The 21,857-nt window shown below is 40.2% G+C and overlaps 1 protein-coding gene across 2 annotated transcripts in view; it reads right to left on the bottom strand.

Annotated features, from left to right (window-relative positions):
* Positions 1-21,857, bottom strand: part of DDX56 (DEAD-box helicase 56) — a 232,368-nt gene that overhangs the window by 110,048 nt on the left and 100,463 nt on the right. For both annotated transcript variants that reach the window (XM_044084239.1, XM_044084240.1), the window contains exons 7-9: positions 9,556-9,696; positions 9,073-9,186; positions 656-750 (exon numbers count right to left, since the gene is read on the bottom strand). In XM_044084239.1, coding sequence (XP_043940174.1) covers positions 656-750; positions 9,073-9,186; positions 9,556-9,696 — 350 coding nt within the window. The remainder of the gene's footprint in view (positions 1-655; positions 751-9,072; positions 9,187-9,555; positions 9,697-21,857) is intronic.

Raw genomic sequence — 21,857 nt, 5'->3', positions numbered from 1 at the left:
CAATGCAACCCAGTTTTAGGGGATATCCATGACATTTCTGTAAATTGCACAAATTCAAGGGATTACACAAATTAGCTAGCTACTAATTTTGGCACTTCCAAGTACAATGGAACTGAAATGCACTTGAATACATTATGCCTGCAGCCAAACATAGCTCTTAAGCTACAACTCATTACTGGTCATAGAAAAGAAAATGGAGACAGCAGGCTGCCTGCAGTGGGAAATGGGGGGCTCTATTACCCAGAGAGACATCGTAAACACAGGAATAATCAATTATACTAACTACTTCACACAATTACACTTACTACCACATATTATTGTTACAAACCATGCTCCACTTCCTACCTTGCTACAAGTCAATTCAATAATACCCATTATTTAAAAAAAATCTCACACTGCCCCTTGGAAAGGAACACAATTAAAAATTAAACCGTATGACACTAATATAGTTCAAAAGTTTTACGAGAACATTCTATTTTGGATAGGTCTGCAGCAGAGATACAATGCTCTGCCAGAAATGGACTGGAGCTCACTTAAAAAGTAGAGTATGGGAACAGGTGCAAAGCAAACTGAAATGTGTCTACTGGGACACTAACACAAGTTGTAGATAATGCCTGAAAGCAAACAAACATGAACCACAAAAATGCAGACTAACCTCCCATGAGTGCCTTTTCAACTTCCTGCAGCAGTGGCAGCTCCGAGTGTGAGACAAAGGTCAGTGCTGTACCTGGATTGTCAGCACGCGCCGTCCTATAAAGAGGAAAACAAATCTGGCATTATGGTACAGCAGGATACCTGAACTCCAATTTCTGTGACCTATCTCTTGGTTCCCTAGGATACTTTAAGCATGACTCTCATCAAAGCTCAGTTCCAGAAATATGTTCATTCCTGCAGTACTACCAGCAATGGGTGCTTGCTGTACATCCCAGAACTGCAACATTCAGCCTCAGAATGTCAAGATTATAAATGCCAAGGTAGGAGGTTTCCAGGTGGCGGTATCTCACAGTATTCTCCCCTAAATCAAGTAACTTCAATGTTAAGTGTATGTGTGCATATTATATATATATATATATATATATATATATATATTATATATATATATATATATATATATATTTGCCCTAACTTCCGATTGCCCGACACCCATTTGACCGACACTTCATTTGACCGACAAGCATTATTGGCAAGTAAATGGGATATGCCCCCTTCCCCACTGTAGTGTGACCCTGGAGTTAGAATATACAGTTGGGGGGTGCTCCCCACAATGGGGGGAGTGGGGGGGCAAATCCCCCCACTTACTTTATTTTACGAAGCAATAGTAAAGCAAAACTAAATATAATATGAAATTAAGTGGGGGGGCTGTGCCCCCCACACCCCCCTAACTATATATTCTAACTTTTAGTTATGTACTTACCATAACTTTAGATGTTTGGGATCCATCTCGCCTACATTCAGTACTGATGGGCTCGGAGCCGATCCCTCGGCTCCGACTCGGCACGCTATGCTATAGAGTGAGGCCTCTTATTGGCTGAGCTATTTCTTATCCCAGGATGCACCACCACTAATCCCCCAGATCTTGTTTGTCCGCATTCATGCACACATACACAACTTGTTTATATAACATTGCCAGATGTTTCAAGATGAAACAACAGGATTCGGACCTTCTGATATCCTCTGATCTCCAAGGAAGGGGAAGGAGGGTGGGTTATTAGAATGTAGGCGAGATGGATCCCAAACATCTAAAGTTATGGTAAGTACATAACTAAAAGATGTTATGTGATCCTATCTCGCCTACATTCAGTACTGATGGGACAGCATCCCTAGCACCTAAATCCTGGGTGGCTCACTGGAAAACACTCCTGAGCACTGTGGAACCAAATGAAGCTCGTCCTCTAGAAGCCACATCCAATTTGTAGTGAGAAATGAAAGTGTGCGGGGAGGACCACGTAGCCGCAGCACAAATGTCACTAATGGCAAGCTTAGAATGGAATGCTATTGAAGTAGCCATAGCTCTTGTAGAATGAGCTTTGACAGAGGTGGTAAGCTCTTTATTAGAAGAATAAGCTTGAGTAATACAGTCCCTGATCCATTTGGCAATAGTGACCTTTGTGACGGCTTTGCCCAATTTATTGTCCGAAAAGGATACAAACAATTGATGTGTTTTCCTTGTTTGTTTGGTCCTATCTAAATAAAAATGCAATTGCCTGTGGACATCTAATGTGTGGAATATGTATTCCGCTTTGTAAGAATACTTCGGAAAGAAGACTGGAAGTTCTAATGACTGTTGTAGGCAGAAACTGGAACAAACTTTAGGGACAAAGGATGGATTTGGCCTGAGAGATACTCTATCTTTGTGAAAAACCAAGTACGGAGGTTTTACAGACAAAGCTTGAAGCTCTGAAACCCTTCTTGTAGAAGTAATCGCCACCAGAAAGGCAGTTTTCCACGATAGAAATTTTAAATCACATGTTGCTGCCGGTTCGAAGGGGGAGGAAGTTAAGGCGTAACACCACATCGAGATCCCATGGAGGAGCAGGATGAGAAATCGGAGGTCTTAAAAGCGCAGCACCTTTCAAGAAGGTCTTACACAATCTGTTGCTCATTAAAGGTGGGTTTATAGATTCGTGAAAATTGGAAATAGCTGCCAATTGAACCTTGATGGTAGAGACTGAAGAGCCTTGATTGAAAAGGGAAGTTAGAAATTTCAGTACTTCTGATACGGGAATAGTGATGGGATCCAGACCCCGGAGTTGAGCCCAAATAGCAAATCTTTTCCATTTGCTAGAATACAATTTCTCTGTAGCAGACTTGTGGGCCGAGGATAAAATGTGTACAACTTCCGGATTCAAGGTATGATTCCTGACTATAGTCGGAAGAGGAGGAGCCAAGCCGTCAATTTTAAGGTGTGTAGGGACTGGTGGAATAGTCCCGACTGATGAACCAATAGGTCTGGGATCTGATCCAGGAACCATGGACCTTCCAGTGCATATTTCCGAAGATAGGGGAACCATACCTGACGAGGCCAGTAAGGAGCAACTAAGATCATTTTGCTTTCCAAGAGAGACGCCTTTTAGATCACCCTGAGAAGGAGAGGAACTGGAGGAAAAGCATATAGCAAGCCGGTGGGCCACGGATGGGCTGGTGCGTCCATAGGGCTCTCCCGGAGTCGGGGTGAGGGAGAAGAACTTTTGCACTTAGCATTCAGCGGAGTCGCGAAGAGGTCGCAACATGGAACTCCCCATTTGCTGAAAATCTGATTTGCAACCGTAATGTTCAGAGACCACTCGTGTGGAGAGAGGATAGTTCTGCTCAGTCTGTCGGCTATCACATTGGACTTGCCCGGGATATGAGTTGCCACTAGAAAACGTTTGGTCGACACTGCCCATTCCCAAACTCTCATGGCCTCTCTGCAAAGGGGGTAGGATCTGGTCCCTCCCTGTTTGTTCAGGTACCAGACAACTGACATGTTGTCGGAGTGAATGGCAATTATGCCCTGAGGGAGGTAATCATGAAGGGCTTGAAGGGACAGAAGCACCGCCCTCATTTCTAGGATGTTGATATGAAGTAGGGTCTCTTCCGAATGCCATTTGCCTTGGACTGACCTGCCCAGGGAATGCCCCCCCCCCATCTGGGAGGCGTCCGTAGTCAAAGTGGCCACAGGAGGAGGTGGAACAAAGGGTCATCCCTGATCCAGATTGGAGGGCACCAGCCACCAGCGAAGGTCCCGTTTGCAGGTTTCCATGATCCATATGAGGTGACTGAGAGGGAGATCCTGAAAGGACCACTGAGTTGAAAGAAGCCACTGGAGAATTCTCATGTGCAACCTTGCTAGGGGAACTAGAAGAACCATGGCGGACATGGATCCCAATAGCTGCAGGACCATTCTGGCTGGGGCTTTGGATCTGGGAAGTAAGGCTCGAACTTGAGCCTGTATGGTTTGTATCCTTTCTGTAGGTAGATAGACCCACATTCGGTTTGAGTCTATCTCTACTCCGATGAATCTTATGCGTTGAGATGGCAGCAACACAGACTTTGGCCAATTGAAGGTGATTCCAAGGGAATTGCCCAGTGATATCGTGGCTTGTAGGCTCCACAATAGTAGATGCTTGGAGGTGGCAGTTAGGAGCCAGTCGTCTAGATACGGAAACACCTGGAATCCTAGACTTCTCAGGTGAGCAGTCACGACCGCCAAACATTTGGTGAACACCCTGGGGCTGTGGTGAGACCAAAGGGCAGCCTTGGAACTGAAAATGACTGCCTCCTAGGCTGAAGCGCAGATGTCTCCTGGACGCTTGATGTACCATGATATGGTAATAAGCGTCCTTGAGATCTATGGAGCACATCCAAACACCTTTCTCCAGCAGTGGGAGAATGGATTGTAGGGTGACCATTCGGAACTTGGACTTTTTGACTGAACGGTTTAGAATGCTGAGATCCAAAATGGGCCTCAAGTCCCGGTCTTTTGGCACCAAAAGAATCTTGAGTAAGTCCCTAATCCGATCTGGTCTGTGGGGACCGGTTGGATGACTCCTTTTTGCAGCAGCTTTGAAACTTCTGAGGCTGCAGTTTCCCGTTGACTGGGTGGCGGGTCCGGGATTTTTTTGGAGTGAGGTGGAGTGAGAAAAAGGGATGGCGTAACCTCCCGCGATAATTCGAAGCACCCATCGGTCCTGAGTGATACCTTCACAGGCTTTTAGGTGCCTCGAAAAACGACCCCCGACTGGCTCCGGAGCTGCACAGTCGGGCAATCCCTCAGGGACTGTGAAAGGCTGAAGAGCCACGAAAGGACTCGTGGTCTCCAGTGTTGCGAGGGCCTCTGCCGCCTCTGGGATGGCGTCTTCCAGAAGAATTTCCCCCTCCCCTGCCTCTAGAAGGGGGATCGTCCTGCTGTGAGGGGTAAGACTTCTGAGATCTACGGAACCACATTTTCCCTCCTCTTTTAGCCTTGGGGTAAGGCCGAAAGGGAGTGGAAAATCATGCCCTGACAGTCAAAGTCTTACATTCTTGCTCGCAGCGGGTCAGTGTGTCCTTTACCTTGGGTCCAAACAAAGAGGACCCATCAAAGGCGTCAGCAAAGGAAGACTTAAAGGCCTCCGCAAAATGACACAGGTGGAGCCAGGCTTGCCTCCGTAGAGCAATGCCTGTACCCGCCGCTCTACTACCGCCCTTGACGCGCATAAGAAATGAGCCTCATGGACGAGTTTGATATGGACGACAGCGTAGCCAGCTGAGAGCCAACCGTCTGGGCCAGCTGCTCAGGCAGGTTACCCAAGAGGGTATCTGAAAGTTCTTTAATCAGATCCCTCTGAAATCTGGTAAAGTCGTGAGATAGTTCAGGGACCTTAAAGTAAAGGCCGCTGAACTTAGGGTGCGCCGTGCCGATCCATGCTCCTAGACTCCTTATTAGGAGGATGGACGGATGTCGAAGCCTCTGCTACATCTTGCTGGGTAGCAGATGCCACCACCAAGGCATCTACAGCCACACCTTTGTCAAAACTCCTTTTCGGGGTGCTGACAGGAACTTATTTGGATGAGCAGGCACGGTTCCACAGAGTCTGGGTGTTCCACGCCCTTGACAGATCAAATCTAGGAGCTCGTCGAAGGCGGAGACACCCAGGAGGCGGAGGGCTGAGCCCGAAGGCCTTAAGGAACACCGACTCATCAGCAGAAGGGGTTTGGATTGCCAGCCGCCTCGTTGTTTAAGGGCTTCCAGGATGTCTGCAAAGGAGACATCATCTGAGGACGACTTAGGGGACCCCTCTGCATCATCAAGATCAGTGTCTGATGTGAGACTCATCAGGGAGTCAACGTGCTTCCTCTTGCACGATCTTTTCCTGGGGGGGGGGTTCCTCCGAAGAAGCTTCAGAGGGACCTCCAGGAGGGGGGGAACCCCCAGTGGGGGTAACCTCAGGCCCCGGGGCTCCGCTGTCTAAGGACAGGGGGACTGCCAAAGACCCAGTCTCAGTATGCAGGGAAGGAGCTGGGGAGACCGTGGAGGTAGCCAAAGAAGATTTGGCTAACGCACTCCTCATGGCCCTGAAGGCGGGACCACCAGAATCCTGGGAAGGTCCCACCTCCGTGGCCACAACAGTAGATGGTACCCCAGCCGCACCGAGAGGAAGGCTTGGGACCAAAAACATCAGTCCTGAAGCGTCCCCCCCGGGGCCGACAGAAGAAGTCCGTGTACCGAACTCCGACTCAAGAGCCGGAGTTGGAGTAAGGGTCGGGCCCGACCCGAAAACCTCCATCGGCTCCACCAGCACCGGCTCCAACGGTGCCGAGGCTGTTGGAGGAGGAACCATAATAACAGGGTGGACCATCGGCTCCAAAGCCGAATGGGCTGGAGCCGAAACTAACTTTTGAAACACCGGAGACTGGAAAAGTCTTAGGATCACCCTGTCGATGTCCGAATCAGACATCTTGGAGGATCTAGATGACACCGATCGGGTCCGAACCGACTTCTCCATCGGCTCCATAGGACTAGGGGACCGGCTCCGAATGGATTCGACTACTATCGGTTCCGAGGGAGACCTCAAAACAATTTCCCTCGGTGCCGAGGAGGACTTCGGCGCCGAAGGGGAAGAGTCTGAGCCGGCAACCCTCATCGGCTCCAAAATCAGTGGAGCCGATGAAGGTGACCCGCCTCTCGATGCCCCAGTCCTCGGCTCCGAAACCAGAGGGGTCGAGACTGGAGGCATCGAGGCAGACCGTTCCGCCCTCGGCTCCGAAGTCCATGGAGCCGATGGAGAAGCCTGCCTAGGTTTTTTGGCAGTCGGTTCCGACAGACTGGTCGGAGCCGACGCTTTTTTCTTCTTGGTAGGAGAGGAAGAGGAAGATAAGGCCTCCTCGAAGGAGGGTTTAATCAGTCCTTTTAATATTAATTTATTCTTCCTCTCCTGGAGGACTCTAGAAGAAAAGGCGTGACACGCTACAGGACTCCTGTAGGTGCTTGGCGCCTAAACAATAAACGCACGAGGAATGGTCGTCAGTTATCGACATTTTGTAACCACACCTCGCGCACTTTTTAAACCCAGAGGGTCTATGTTCCTTAGACATGCTGACTAACACTAAGAAAACAAGTTAAAGTAGCTGTTTGTGAAAGATTTTACCACAAAGAAAGTGAAACTAATTTTTTTTTTTTTTTTAAGACAAAACACAATGTCAGAAAAATACACAAAATCAGTACAACAATCACTGAAAATGAGGGTCAAGACCCTCTAACTTAAGCAGGTACTTGACCTCCTGGAAAAAACAAAGACGCTAGATAAGAATAGGGGGAAGGCCCCTCTAACTTAAACGGGAAACCTTCCCTTAACCAAAAACACAATTTTCCTCAACAAAAGTTTTCAAACACACTCGTACAACAACAATAGCTGTTAAAACAGCTTTTGGGTTCAAAATAGCAAAATTCCTGACAGGAAACTTTGAATAAAACAGTACTTAGCCCAGCCAAGTTTGAGACCACGTCCTAGCTTGTAAGCGGCAAACGAGATCTGGGGGATTAGTGGTGGTGCATCCTGGGATAAGAAATAGCTCAGCCAATAAGAGGCCTCGTTCCATAGCATAGCGTGCAGAGTCGGAGCCGAGGGATCGGCTCCGAGCCCATCAGTACTGAATGTAGGCGAGATAGGATCACATAACATCTCCAGGTTCGCACTACAGTGGGGAAGGGGGCATATCCCATTTACTTGCTAATAATACTTGTCGGTCAAATGAAGTGTCGGTCAAATGAAATTTCGGTCATTTGGTGTCGGGCAAATGGGTGTCAGGCAATCAGAAGTTAGGGCAAATGAAGTAGACCCATATTATATATGTGGTATATATATGTGTATATATATATATATATATATATATATATATATATATATATATGTATATATATATATATATATACATATATACATATATACATATATACATATATACATATACAGATATACATCACACACACACACACACACACACACACACACACCCCACATATATATAGATATACATATATATATATATATATATATATATATATATATATATACATATATATGTTGAGTCTTTCGGCTTTTCCCGGTTAGGGGTCGCCACAGCAGAACTCCGGTCCGCTAATGAATGGTAGTTGTTTTTTACGTGCCAAAGTTACCAGCCCTGATGCACAACCTTCAACGAAGGTACGCGCATTCACGCATGTCTCCACGCAGAAGACGCTCTAGCTGAGAATCGAACCGGACAGTATATATATATATATATATATATATATATATATATATATATATATATACATGCACACGCATACATATATAGTTAGCAGGCATGTGACAAAAAAAGTCACTTGTATCATAGAGGAGACAAAGTTCTCCACATCCACATAACATCTCAATACAGCAACATTTTGGAATTCGCTGTTAAGGAAGTGGATTTGTGTTTTTCGGGGTTCACAATTATGGTTCTTGTAGGAGCCATGAGTAACACAGAACAGACAAGAAGGATTTATTTAAAAAACAGTTAAGAATACAGCATTACACAAAAAAGCACTCTGCAGAGAAATGTCACCAACAGCTCAACATTCCACCATGCAATATGGCTTTATGTTGTGGCCCAAACCCTATTGAACCACTAAGCTAGAAGAATTATGAAATCCTACATGTATCCTTACCAGAAAGGCAGAGTACATCAGAGCCAGTTTTCTGAAGATAAAGTACTTTATGTAGCAACATTACTTGCATCTAAGGAGGAACTATGCTTAGAAAAAAAAAACGGCTAATACAGCATACACACAGGGCTGAAAGTAAAATACAAAGAAATGGAGCTGTATTCCAAACCTTTTGCCAAATGTCTGTGCATCAGCCAAAAGCCTCCTCTTCTTATGGTTTGATGAGTTCATTTCAGGAATGAAGGGGTTTGTGAATCAAGTGTCAGTGTCTGTGCTCCCTCTGTCTGAACTATTTACCTCCCTATACACAGCATGGCTATTCTCTATATTTACTGAGTAACAGGGTATTTGATTATTTGGTGACTGCATCACACTACAGAATAGATGAGGCTTGGTCCTTCAAAATTTTCTCGCTCATGTCTCACCTGCCCACTCGATGAATATAAGAGTCCACATTCGTTGGGAAGTCAAAGTTGATCACATTAGACACATTTTGGAAGTCAATTCCTCGGGAAACACCATATTCCTTGTCCTTTCCCCTAAAAAAGATAATTACGTTAAATGCTACTTTATAAAGAAATGTTTGTTACAACTGCATTGGTGGACTGGTAGTACACAGTGTCCCAGACCCTGGATGTAAAATTGCTGTCTTGGGGCTCACAAAAAACTAAGCCTGAACAAATCTGCCTCAGGATTTTGAAAATCAAGACCTACAACAGTCTACATGCCTGCAGCCAATTCTGCAAAAACAGCAACCTGTAAGGAAGTTTTTGTTACAGGTGAGACTAATGCTTTATGGTGCAGAAGTTATACACTTGACAATATCCAATCTGTTACCCACTAAAAAGGGACCAATTGAACTACACAACAGAAATAAACCTAAAAGAACCAAATACTTGAAAACTTACTTCTCTCCGCTGCCAGTTTTCCTCTTTTTATTAGTTTTCTTCTCATCTTTACTTGTAGTGGATGGGTCATTCAAGGAATGTTCATCTGTTGCAATGATGTAATCATAAAAGCCGTGGTTAAACTGAGAGATAATGTGGCACCTGAAAATTAATTATGTATAAAAATTAACCCATTGGGAGCTTTTACTCTGGCATATAGATAGCTGTTTTAAAAAGAAATATATCAACTTGGAACAAGTACAGCACTTTTACAAAAATGCAAACTCTGCTACAGCTAGATAGATGTATGCTCACAAGTAACTAACACAGATGTCTGCGCACACATACAATGTGCCAAATTACTATCAGAAATGTAGCAATATTGCCAGCAGTCTGCATCAGGCAGTAAGCATCAAAAATTCAAAGTACTGGATTCACAACCTAGCCTATAATAATTTTTAAAAAGTATTCTAGTTTACTGTGTGTCATTATCTGAACAAATAAACATAAACTGTTGGAAACTAACAGCTTGAGATAATCTGTTCTGCATATATTTGGTAGTTACGGCCTTACAACTGTGGTGACAATGCATGTATTACCAACTCCTTCCCCAGTCATATTACCTAGAAGAACAAATAATGCTTCAGGTCTATGGACAGTTTTTCCTTAAATACAAAATGCTAGAAATGGACAACGCATACTTAAAACATTGTTTAGAACTTAAAATTGTACCAAAGGGTCTTAGAGTTTGTAAATACCCAAATAATGTATTTGATGGCACTGCTTTTCACCAGCAATTGATTACAGCATTTGACAACTGTGGTTTTGAGATTATGAGGGCTATAATATCTAATAATGAATGTGAGAAAGAGAAAAGGTTTAGCCATGTTGAGCGTCTTAAAGATATTACACATGATTTACTTTTTACTGTGGAAGAACATAAGAATAAATATTACAAATTGCTTAAGGATATAGAAAGTAAATGTTTGGATGTGCAAAATAGAAAACTAGGGAAAATAGAAAGGGATGTGAATGAGTATAAAAACAAAACACATTACCCTAAGCCCAGACAGTTTGGAAAGAGGGTGTTTACCTATAGTGTTGGTGAAAATGATACAGCTGTATTTGATGACAATGAAGGAGAGCCTTTAGATTTTCCTCCGCTCAGAAGGTCCGAGAAACTGATGTACAAAGAACATATTGATTATAGCTCAAAAAACTACCAAGTGAGGGAATGGGGGCCCCGAGCGAGGAATCACATGGGGTGGAAGAATTAAATATTTGCAATGATGGGCATAAATGGACACTCAATGATTTTAACATTTTTAACTATTCTAGCACTACTGTGAATAAAACCTTTTTTGACTTGTTTTCTAAAGGCTTTGGTTTCATACCCAAACAGAGAACCAATATTTTTAAGCTTTTAATTGACATTAAGTTATTTATTAGAAAGAAAAACCTAGGAATACTTTTTAATGGTAACAAAAAACACTTAGTGAGGGAAAACTAGTTCGTAAAAGTATGTTTAACCCGCCATTGCACCCACAACTAAAGAATTTTGAAGTAGTATTAGAAAACGAACTAAGGAAGTCACTCAAGACATATAATATGCAATCCAACTTAACTCAGGTTGAGCACGAAACCCTTAAATTAATTAGCAACAAGAAAAATTTAAGGGTTATGAAACCTGACAAAGGTGGGGGGGTGGTACTTATGGACCACATTATATATGAAGATAAAATGCAGGAGATTTTAAGTGACTCTATTTCATTGATAGATACCCTAGTGTATTTAGTAAACGTGGCATACAATAAAATACATATGATGGTGAATGATTTACTAACAGAAGGACTAATAGATTTAGAGACACACAAATTTTTATATGTTGAAAAACTGAAGGTTCCTTCTATTTTTGGTATACCGAAAGTACACAAAGATATAGATGACCCACCTTTGAGACCAATAGTTTCTGCAGAAGGTTCTATCACAGCCCCTCTAGCAAAACACATAGATTGTAAGGTAAAGAAAGTACTTAAGAACAACACCCACATACTTCAGGATTCCTGGGATCTTTAGAAAATTGGACAAATCTTTATTTTCTGAAGGTTTGATTTTGTTACTCTGGATGTGGTTGATTTGTTCACTAGTATTCCCATGATATAGGCCTAGAATGGTTCAAGAAATGTTAATAGGATTTTCAGGAATTACTCATAATGAGTTCAGAACAATTTTGGTATTAATGGAGGTGGTATTAAAAAATAATTATATATTTTTTTAAGGTGAATACTTCAAACAATGTAAGGGGGTTGCTATGGGGGCACATTGTGCTCCTACTTATGCCAATATTATTATGTCATACTGGGAAAACACCTTTATATTAACTTTGGTTTTTAGTAGATTTTGGACATTCTATGGTAGGTTTTACATGACTTATGTTTTTATGGAAAGGCAATAATGATGATTTTAATTTGTTTTTAGAATTTGTAAATAACACTACTGATTTTTTAAAATTCACATACAAATATGATACCCAAATGTTGAATTATTTAGATGTTAATATTACTAAGACTAAGGATGGTTTCAGTTCAAGGATTTTTAGAAAGGAGACTTTTTCAAACTCATACTTACATTTTACTAGTTCACATCCACCCCACCAGAAGAGAAGTGTAGTTAAAGGTCAATTAGTTCGTCTTAGTACAATGACCTCTGAAGACACTACTTATTTTAATGAATGTGGATTTTTGAAAAGGTTATTTTTAAATAGGAGTTACCCGAGTGAACTTTTTGATCAAATATGCAGTGAAGTTACTAGGGAAAGAGGAGGAAAATTTGCACCTATTTTGGGTATAAGAGGAGTATTTGACAGACAAGATTCAAACAACCTAAATAATGGCGTGGATTTTGAATCTGGTATCACAACAACCTATGATGGTCAGTCAGGACTGGTAAAAAGAATTGTTAATAGGGAATGGAACAACTTTGCTAGACTATCTGACTTGCACTGTATTTTTGATAAGTAACTGAAATTCACCTATAGGAGGGGTACTAAAATTAAGAATATTTTGGAGAGAGGTACAACTGAAAAATTGTTTGGGAAAGCTACTAGGAAAAAAGTAGGTTTATTTAAATGTGGAAGTTGCAGTTATTGTAAACATCTTAATGTTGGACAAACATTAGACTTACCTATTAGACAAAGGACATTAACTCTAGGAACCTATGTTAACTGTAACACCAAGGGTATAATATATTTAGCTACCTGTACAAAGTGTGATTCATTTTACATAGCGAAGAGTGAGAGAATATTAAAGCAAAGAATCTATGAACATTTATATGACATCAGGACCAAAAAAGAAAACAATGCATTATACAAGCATACCATTACATGTAAACTAGCTACATTTAGATTTTTTGTGTTAGAATGTGTGCCGGTTGACCCTAGAGGGGGGAACTGGGAAACACTGGTGGAATACAGAGAACTATTTTGGCAAATTGTTTTAGAAGCAAATGGAAAACCAGGTCTCAATGACATGATTTCACTCAAGCCAGTTTTAAAATTGAGATCTGCTAAATTATAGGATTTTTATATTATTTTAACAAATATTGTCATTACAAAAATTTTTTTTAGAACATAATGTCATAGTTTTATTTAATGTTCATTTTTATATATTTAAATTTATATTCACAAGCATTCAAGTTTTGTATATGTGGTTTATTATAGGATATGAATTTTATGGTGGTTTTAGGAAGTATAATCTGTGTGTGTATATATATGTGTATGTGCTTTTAACTAACTCTAATTAATCAATTTGTTTGTCATTGGCTACCATTAATTAGTTAATGTATTTAAGATGAGTGCACCACGAGTGTTGGTATCTGATGAAGTCAAGGACGAAAACGTGTTGTGAAGTTTCAGCGTTAGTGAATTAAACTGTTCGCGTCACTTTTCCTGGATTCTGGTGCTTTTTTTGTGATTACTTGTGAACGTTGAGGCACCTGTCTTCTTCTGTGGTTATTAGTTTTTCCTTATGTGCCAAGCCCCAATTTTGTAATATGTTGATAGTACCCATCAGCCAACAGTGGCTAGAGAAGTACAACACCTACAAATTGTAAAACAAATTACATGAGCACACAAATGGGCATACAATATAGAATTCAGCTACTGAAACCATCCTACCGGCATCAAGTAAAATACTGACCAAACCTGCAGATAATGTCATTGCAACTAAAGTCTCATGCAAGAGAATCAAGCCCATCCTAAAGTAGGAAGAGGAACAGCTTTGACATGGTCTCCTCCAGTCAACCAAGTTACAAACAAGAACACACCATATATGCTATGTGCTGCAATTTGCGCCAAAAAAGTTTCTTCCATAATATTGTTCTGTCCAACATCCTTTCAAATATCTCCGTTCTAGTCCCCATCTTTATGCCATAAAGTAATTAATTCAAACAGCCTAATAACCGTTACCACAACCAATACTACTGCCTTAGTTCAGAAATGACTACCCTAGAGGTTTTCCTTGATCCTCAGCGTCCCCACAGATTTTACAGGAGAAATCTGCACCCTCATAAATGCATCTTTAAAATGCACTGAAATCAAATAATCATACCATCATCTATAATACATTAAGTAAATTCCATAAGGCTCTTAAATTACTTGGGCATGAACAGCCTTATGCTACTTATCCTTTTTATATGCCTCTGGACTCTCACTATTCACATTCAAGCCCATAGTAAAAAGGATTCCTATCAAGGTTAATGGTAATAATAGCTTCAGCCTTAGTCTTATGATCCACAAAGTAGTAAGCATGTTGCCAAGAAACAGATTTTCTGAATGTAGTCTCTGAAGGTTAATGTTGGCCATGGTGGTGCAGCGGTTAGCATTGTTGCCTCACAGCAAGAGGTTCTCCAGTTCGATTCTTGGCTGGAGTACAGTCTGCATGTCCTCCCTGCGGTTGACTGAACTTTAAAGATATGCAGGTAGGTACATGAATGTGATTGTGCCTTCTATGAAGGTTGGGCAACGGGCTGACAACCTGACACCGTAAAAATCCACTGCCAATCAAATGGCGGATCAGTGATCCACTGTGGCAACCCCTAAACGGGAAAACAAAAAGAAAGTCTCTGAAGGTTAATCTAGTATCGATCCAAATATCTAGACTTTACAGGAGTTGAACAGAATTTTCTTCTATGAAACCACTAATCTTTGAGGCAAGAAATGCAATATTCCTCACTCAGTTTCATACAGGAACTTTAGCTGTGTTAATTCATATGAAAGGAAACTCAACATAAGTTCATAGGAACATACAATACTTTACTCAACACTACACGGCACTTCTCTTCTATACTTGGGACTTCATAACAGCATACCTCTCAACCGTTCAGATTTTTGCCCAATACATTTGGTCTGTACCTCATAAAATGTGTTTTTTTGGCAAATTATTAAAGATTAAAACGACTAAATAATGACATACATTTCAGTTTTAGATTTCCCACATAATTTCAAAAATTGCATGCTAACATACAGCCTGTTTTTCTATCAAGTTTTTAAGTTTATAAGAGAAATATTTAAAATCAGTCCCTGATTTTGGGTTTTGCCACCCTTTTTATTGTTAGCTTTGTCCAGATACATTTAGACTATGAAAGGTAAGCATCAGATTAAAACACACACACACATACACACACACACACACACACACACACACACGCACGCACACACACACACACACACACACACACACACGCACGCACACACACATGCACACACACACACACACACGCACGAGACATTTCCCTTCACATACAGAGCAGCATACAGTTCAAAGCATTCACAGTAGGTACTACAATAAAAAAAAAATGTCAAACAATGAAACAGTGCTACTTAAGAAAACAAAAGTAAACAAATATGTACACAACTGTAAAGAAATGTGCAGAAACAAAAATATACATACATACATACATAAATAAATGTCAGAGCTTCAACCTGGGAGATGCGTTCACACTTTTAAGAAGAGTTCATTATATACTTCTAGTTATACATTCTGGTTATACATTCTGAGAATATCTATTTACTTAAGTTTGTTTAAAGTAGAAAAAAGGATCCCAAAATGAAGAGACGAGCTTTTAAAACCTGAACGCAATTTATTTTGTTTGAACAATGGAAACAGCGTTTTCGCCACACACACTAGGTGGCTTCTTCAGAGGTAACAAAGAGCGCAAATAAAACGCTCCTTAAATACACAACTAATTAAAAGCAATTACTAATAAAAGGCAATTACTAAAAAAAGGGCAACAGCCCCTAATTTTCAAATTAACACTGCAACAATAAAAAACTTGTTACAGGTGACTTTGCAGACACCATTTCGAATGTGGCAATACAACATTTTCCAACAGCCACTTTATACTCTGCATAAATACAATATATAGAAGACAGTATATAAAGCAATCATGGCATATAAAAAGATACCTATACATAAGTAAAAAATGCGAAACCTTACATAATTAAGATATGGGTATCCATCTATTGAAGGACTGAATTGCAAATCAAAAAATATATTTTATTATTATTCTATTTTTGTTTACTCAACAAACAGTCCAACTAAAATACACCATCCTAAAAAATGGGGGGGGAGGAAAGAGGGGGGGGGGGATTTTTACAATAGTAAAGTAAAAAAGAAAAACACAACCCCCACAAACAATATATACAGTGTGGACATCATCATATTTAATAGTACTTACAAAAAGTAAGCCCACAATAACCAATCCTACACATGTGCTCCATGCCAAAAAGACATTAAATGAAAAGTAAAATGAGTTACATAGTGAAAATCAACAAGTGTAGAATGAAAAACTGAAAGCTTATCTCATATACGATTTCAGTTTAAGATAAGGGGCAATATTACAACTCTCATTTAACTCTGGCGGGTTAAATGCATCAAGTTTGAGTTGCCAAAGAAGCTCACAAGTTTCAAGCATTATAGCAGTAGGGCCACCCCTAAGAGATGGTGGAAGATGGTCAATACCCATAAAGGTAAAAGCATGTCCTGGAAAGGAACAAATATGCTTGGCCAATGCGTTTTCACTCTTCTTGTTTTTGACAGCATATAAGTGCTGATAAATTCTGTCCTTAAATCTTCTATCCGTCTTACCGACGTAGAATGCTGGACAGCAAGTACAAAATGCAATGTAAATCATAGATTTAGTATCGCACTTAATTCGATGACAAAGCATATATTTCCTACCTGCTATACAAAAAGTACTACCAGTTTTTATGTGTGTACAAAAATTGCAAGCTCCACAAGAAAACGAGCCCTTAGATCTGGCACTGAACTCTACAGAAGAACTACTCTGCAAAAAGTCCTTAATGTTCCTACCCCTCCTAAACACCACAGATGGTTTTTCGCCCAATTTGTTGCTAACCAATGCATTACTTGTCACAAAAAACCAATTCTTGAACAAAATGTTTTGTATATCATACGAGTTCACACTAAACGTAGAGATAAAACTACAAGGAACTTCATTCAAAGGGACAGGTACTGACGGCGAAACAAAGTCAAGCATGTTGACATTTTCGCTAAGGTTCAGAACATGTTCATCATCAATGGAGCAAGTGGCCAGAGAAGAAAGAAGCGGTTTATAAAAACCACAAGTTCTTTTATTAAGTACTTCATCCATAATATCAGCCACTAAACGCTGTGGATAACCTCGATTCATGAAGAGATCCCTCAATAGTTGGCACTCAAGGGTAAAATCTGCTAGTTCACTACACATCCTCACCGCCCTCACTAGTTGTCCCTTAACAATGGCCTTTTTATGCTTAAATGGATGCGAACTAGTGAAGTGGAGGAAAGAGTTGACATACGTATCTTTTCTAAAAATAGTAGATTTTAAATGACCCTGTGCACCAACTCTAGATAACTTTACATCAAGGTAGTTCATACCTTCAACGTCAAAGTGGTAGGTAAATCTAAGGAACGGTGTTGTAGAATTCAAACAGTTAACAAAGGAATGTGCTAGAGCAGAGTCACCCCTAAACAGAATAAAGATATCATCAAGAAAGCGGGTATAGTAAAACAATTTACTATTCCACTCAGAGTTGTTGAAAACAAAATTTCTTTCCCAGTATGTCATGAAAAGGTTGGCCACAACGGCCCCACATGGAGAGCCCATGGCCACACCTTTTTTCTGGATATAAATATCCCTTTCAAACATAAAGAAGTTAGAGGACAAAATAATGTCCAAAAACTCAGTGATGTTATTAATTACACTTTTAGGGGCCCCAAGCTCGTTCAAAAGCAGGTCGATCCACTCAAGAGCTTCCTGATGCAGAATGGATGTGTATAAATCGACCACATCTATGGTCAAAAAATTAGTATCTGCATCTAATACTAACTTATTTAGGTCAGATAAAAAAGACCATGAATCTTTACAGATACTCGGTATACTTTCCACATATTTAGTTAACAGTGAATCAACATATTTCGAACAAGGATAGGTGGAAGATGATCTGCCGTCTATTAGAGCTCTCATTGGAGGGTCCCCAAGATTTTTATGGATCTTGGGGATCCCAAACATAACCGGAGTCTTAGCATATAAAATGTCAATATATTTGAAAGTATCCTCATCAATTCTACCACTGATGGATAAGTCCCTAAAGTAGCCCCTGGTCCTACTTGCACAGATGTTCATTTCATTAACAGATGAAATTTCATAAGAGTCAGAATCCAGTACCCTATGCATTCTCTCAATATAATCAATTTGTTCAAAAATAACTAGGCCCCCACCTTTATCAGGTTTGATGATCCTGACACCTGCGAAACGTAATTCTGACAGGGCCTCTAATTGTTCTTTCGAAATATTAAACTGGTTGGGGGCGGAATTAGGACACTTCATCAGAAATCTGATGTCTAACTCGCATGCACTCTCAAACATTTTTAGGGCCACATGTAGAGGCGGGTTAAATACACTTGGGAGCTTCAATTTGGGGACCAATGGTTGAGCAGAAACATTGAATAATAACTTTAAGTTCAATTTTCTAACATAACATTTAAGATCAAGTAAGACCCTGGCTATATCACATTTCCTAGAAGGAACAAAGGTGTTACCCAAGGCTAGCAACTCCACAAGTTCTGGTTCCAAAATAAGGTTTGAAAAGTTATAAATAGTGAAGTCACCTTTTTTATTTGAAACAATCCTAGGAGAAACATCCATAACAACACAAGTATTGTTATCTAGTTGTTCCAATTCCTGTTCCCCCTCCGTTGCCTTTTGTTGTTCCTGTTCCCTAAAAAATCATTATCGCTATTAGAAGTATTATTAGGAACATTGGTATGGGCAGGGACAGGTGTATCAATATGGCCCCCACTCATATCCTGCCTATTTCTATTCCTATTACTTCTGCAGAGGGGTTGTTCACTTCTTAACCTAGTATCCTGTCCAGTTGTATTACCAGATTCTACAACAGTGTTAACCTCTATTAAATCTGAGGAGTCGTCCCTGCAAGTGGTGTTGACTTGGCTACGCAAATTAGGAAATGCCAAATCCCTAGAGTAGGCAAGCCTGTCTCTATATAATTTCTTAGATTTATTAGACTTTAACTTGACCATGTATGTATCTATACTAGAGAAAATACGAGAGTGGTCATATTTAAATTGCAGAAAAGCACTATTAATTTTGACTTCCTCATCCAATAAACAAACTTCTTTTGTCAGATCATCAATGCATAAAGAATAATGTTTTACAAGCAATTCCAGCAAATGCAGACCTTGTGTCTGGAATAAGGACTTCAAATCCGTTAAGAAATCATTACTATTTAACATACTTGAGGGAACAAAGTTATTCCTAAGACCCTTAGGAATAATACCCTAATTTAAACACTGTTTAAAATAAGCGATTTCCAATTGCATTTTTCTGAGTTTAAATGTCTTAGTATCGAGCAATTTTAATTTGTCTGTTAAACAAGCACCAAAATTGTCAATAGAACCTTGATCTTGCACCGGCGGGGCGTCATTTAAGGGCTTTGTAAACAAGAAAAAGTCACCTGTGTTCGCTATCCATTCGGATATTGATGCTCCACCAATAAGTGCTTCAGTCCGGTCATTAGTCCCTGCCTGTGGGACATTCTGCTGATTGCTGACAACATCCGCAAAAGAATTTGTAGAGGGAATAACCGCCCTAAGCGGTTGCGCTGCTGTTATAGAACCCTGTATGTTAGGACTGCGTCCGCTTACAGTGTTGCTGTTGTTGGCGGCATCCTCCCTACCGCCGTGCCGTAGTGGAAATGCACTCTCAAAAAGAGAGAAGCGCTCGTTGAGTGCATCAATCTTCTGCGACAACATGAGCAGCAAGTTAGGCATCCCAATGACATCGGAATTCGATGTCTCAAAAATAGCAGGACTAGCAGGGCTCTCCATAAAAAAGGATCCACAAAAAGACGCCAACAAACTAGAAAAAGTCCACAAACTAGTAACTAGAAACAAAAATATACATACATACATACATACATAAATAAATGTCAGAGCTTCAACCTGGGAGATGCGTTCACACTTTTAAGAAGAGTTCATTATATACTTCTAGTTATACATTCTGGTTATACATTCTGAGAATATCTATTTACTTAAGTTTGTTTAAAGTGGTAGAAGAATGATCTCAACAGACAATTTACAGGCACAGCCCAGGTGAAGAAATTCACAAAAAAATAAAACTGAACTAATTCACAAACATGGAGTAATCACAGTAGGTACAAGCTCCAGCAGATGATCTGTGCACACTTGTGTACATATCTCTTCAACACTGTTTTGATACATTATATATACTTTTTATATGTAAAGATGCATAGATTCATACTATGTTCTCAATGGATAGATGAAATGTATCCTAGCCTCAAGCACTCATTTTATCAGTTCCCTACAATTGCTACCCAATGTCTTCCAAACGGGGTGAATTTGAGGTTACCCATCCACTCATCCAGGCTGCATTTGGAAAGGGACAAGGAGCTACTCTGGTTTACATTTAGGGGAAGTCTATGTCACAGAAGATGGAATATTTGAGTGTTATCAATCATGCCTGCAGGTCCTGTTTATATTGTGGTAAAATTTTCAGTTCCTTCAAGCATACATTAAAGTGTTATTTGGTGTTATGCAACTGAGGCATTAGTACTTACTACCAGTATGTAAATCTTAAACATGATTCTGACTGGTGATGCATGCGACAAAGACTTTGCATATAAAGTGGGCAACAAGTCACTGCTGGCTAATGACTTAGTCAAACTGTACTGCTGGTCTTATTTATTTTACTGGCAGTATTCACTGTTGAGTGCAGAGTTTACTGTATGTATGAATATTGACTATTCATTGTAGTTAGGGCAGGCACTCTGGGTGGCTATGTATGCTGATCCCAGAACTTTGGTGTACACAAAGTATCAGCATTAGAGCGGTTGTGTGCTTGCTGGTTAGTGTTAGATTAATGCCTAGGTAAAGGGATAATTTTAGTGTTGTACATGTGTGCTAATACACAGGAAGTGTGTCCAAAGTGTTGCAGTACTGCTAGGGGAGAGAATGTTTTGTATACGGTGATATGTATGATTGGGGCTGGGGTTAGGGGCAAGGGGGCACAAAGAATTCTGTTAGCCTAAGTAACTTAAATCTTACCAAGAATTTCACTGTTACTACAATTCTTCTAAATAATGCCAATCAGAATTTCAAAACAGTTTATTTTTTCTTAGGATCTTCTAGGGGTTTTTCCAGTCTTGTAGAAGCCAAATTATACATTTTTTTTTTTTGCACCAAAGGTCCTCCACCGTACGTGTTGTTCTAATTTACTAGCCTTACTAGGAATATGTTCTTGGCCATCTTCAAATTTGAACTAGATTCCCTTTTATCTACCTTATGGAAACCTGACTTCTGGCTCGGTGACTGCAAATACTGCAATTACTACTGCCTCAACTGAATGACCTCTTGTTGTGACAGGGCAACACTGCACCATTCACTAACATAAATCAATTAAGAAACCAAGGCCTGTCAAACTAAAAAAACGATATGTCTTCGGGATTTTATACTCTTCACCTAAAGACCATATGACTAATATACTACAAAACTGACTGCATAAACACTATACAGTACAAAAAAAGTTCCAGTATTTCACTGCAAGGAGGAAATATAAATAGGAAAATGTAAACATCTGCTACAGTTTTATAAACCAGTATTAAAAAAACTATAAATATAAAGCCATCAGCTGTGCTTAAAATGACAAACAAAAACAAGTTTTTATTTATTTTACATTACTGGAAACATTCTCACTTCAAATAAAAACTGCACTAAATCATAAAA

This window comes from Protopterus annectens, chromosome 9.part0, assembly GCF_019279795.1.
Source record: "Protopterus annectens isolate FY-2018-M chromosome 9.part0, PAN1.0, whole genome shotgun sequence".
Taxonomy (NCBI): Eukaryota; Metazoa; Chordata; order Ceratodontiformes; family Protopteridae; genus Protopterus; species Protopterus annectens.
This window is presented reverse-complemented; position numbering and strand designations above follow the sequence as displayed.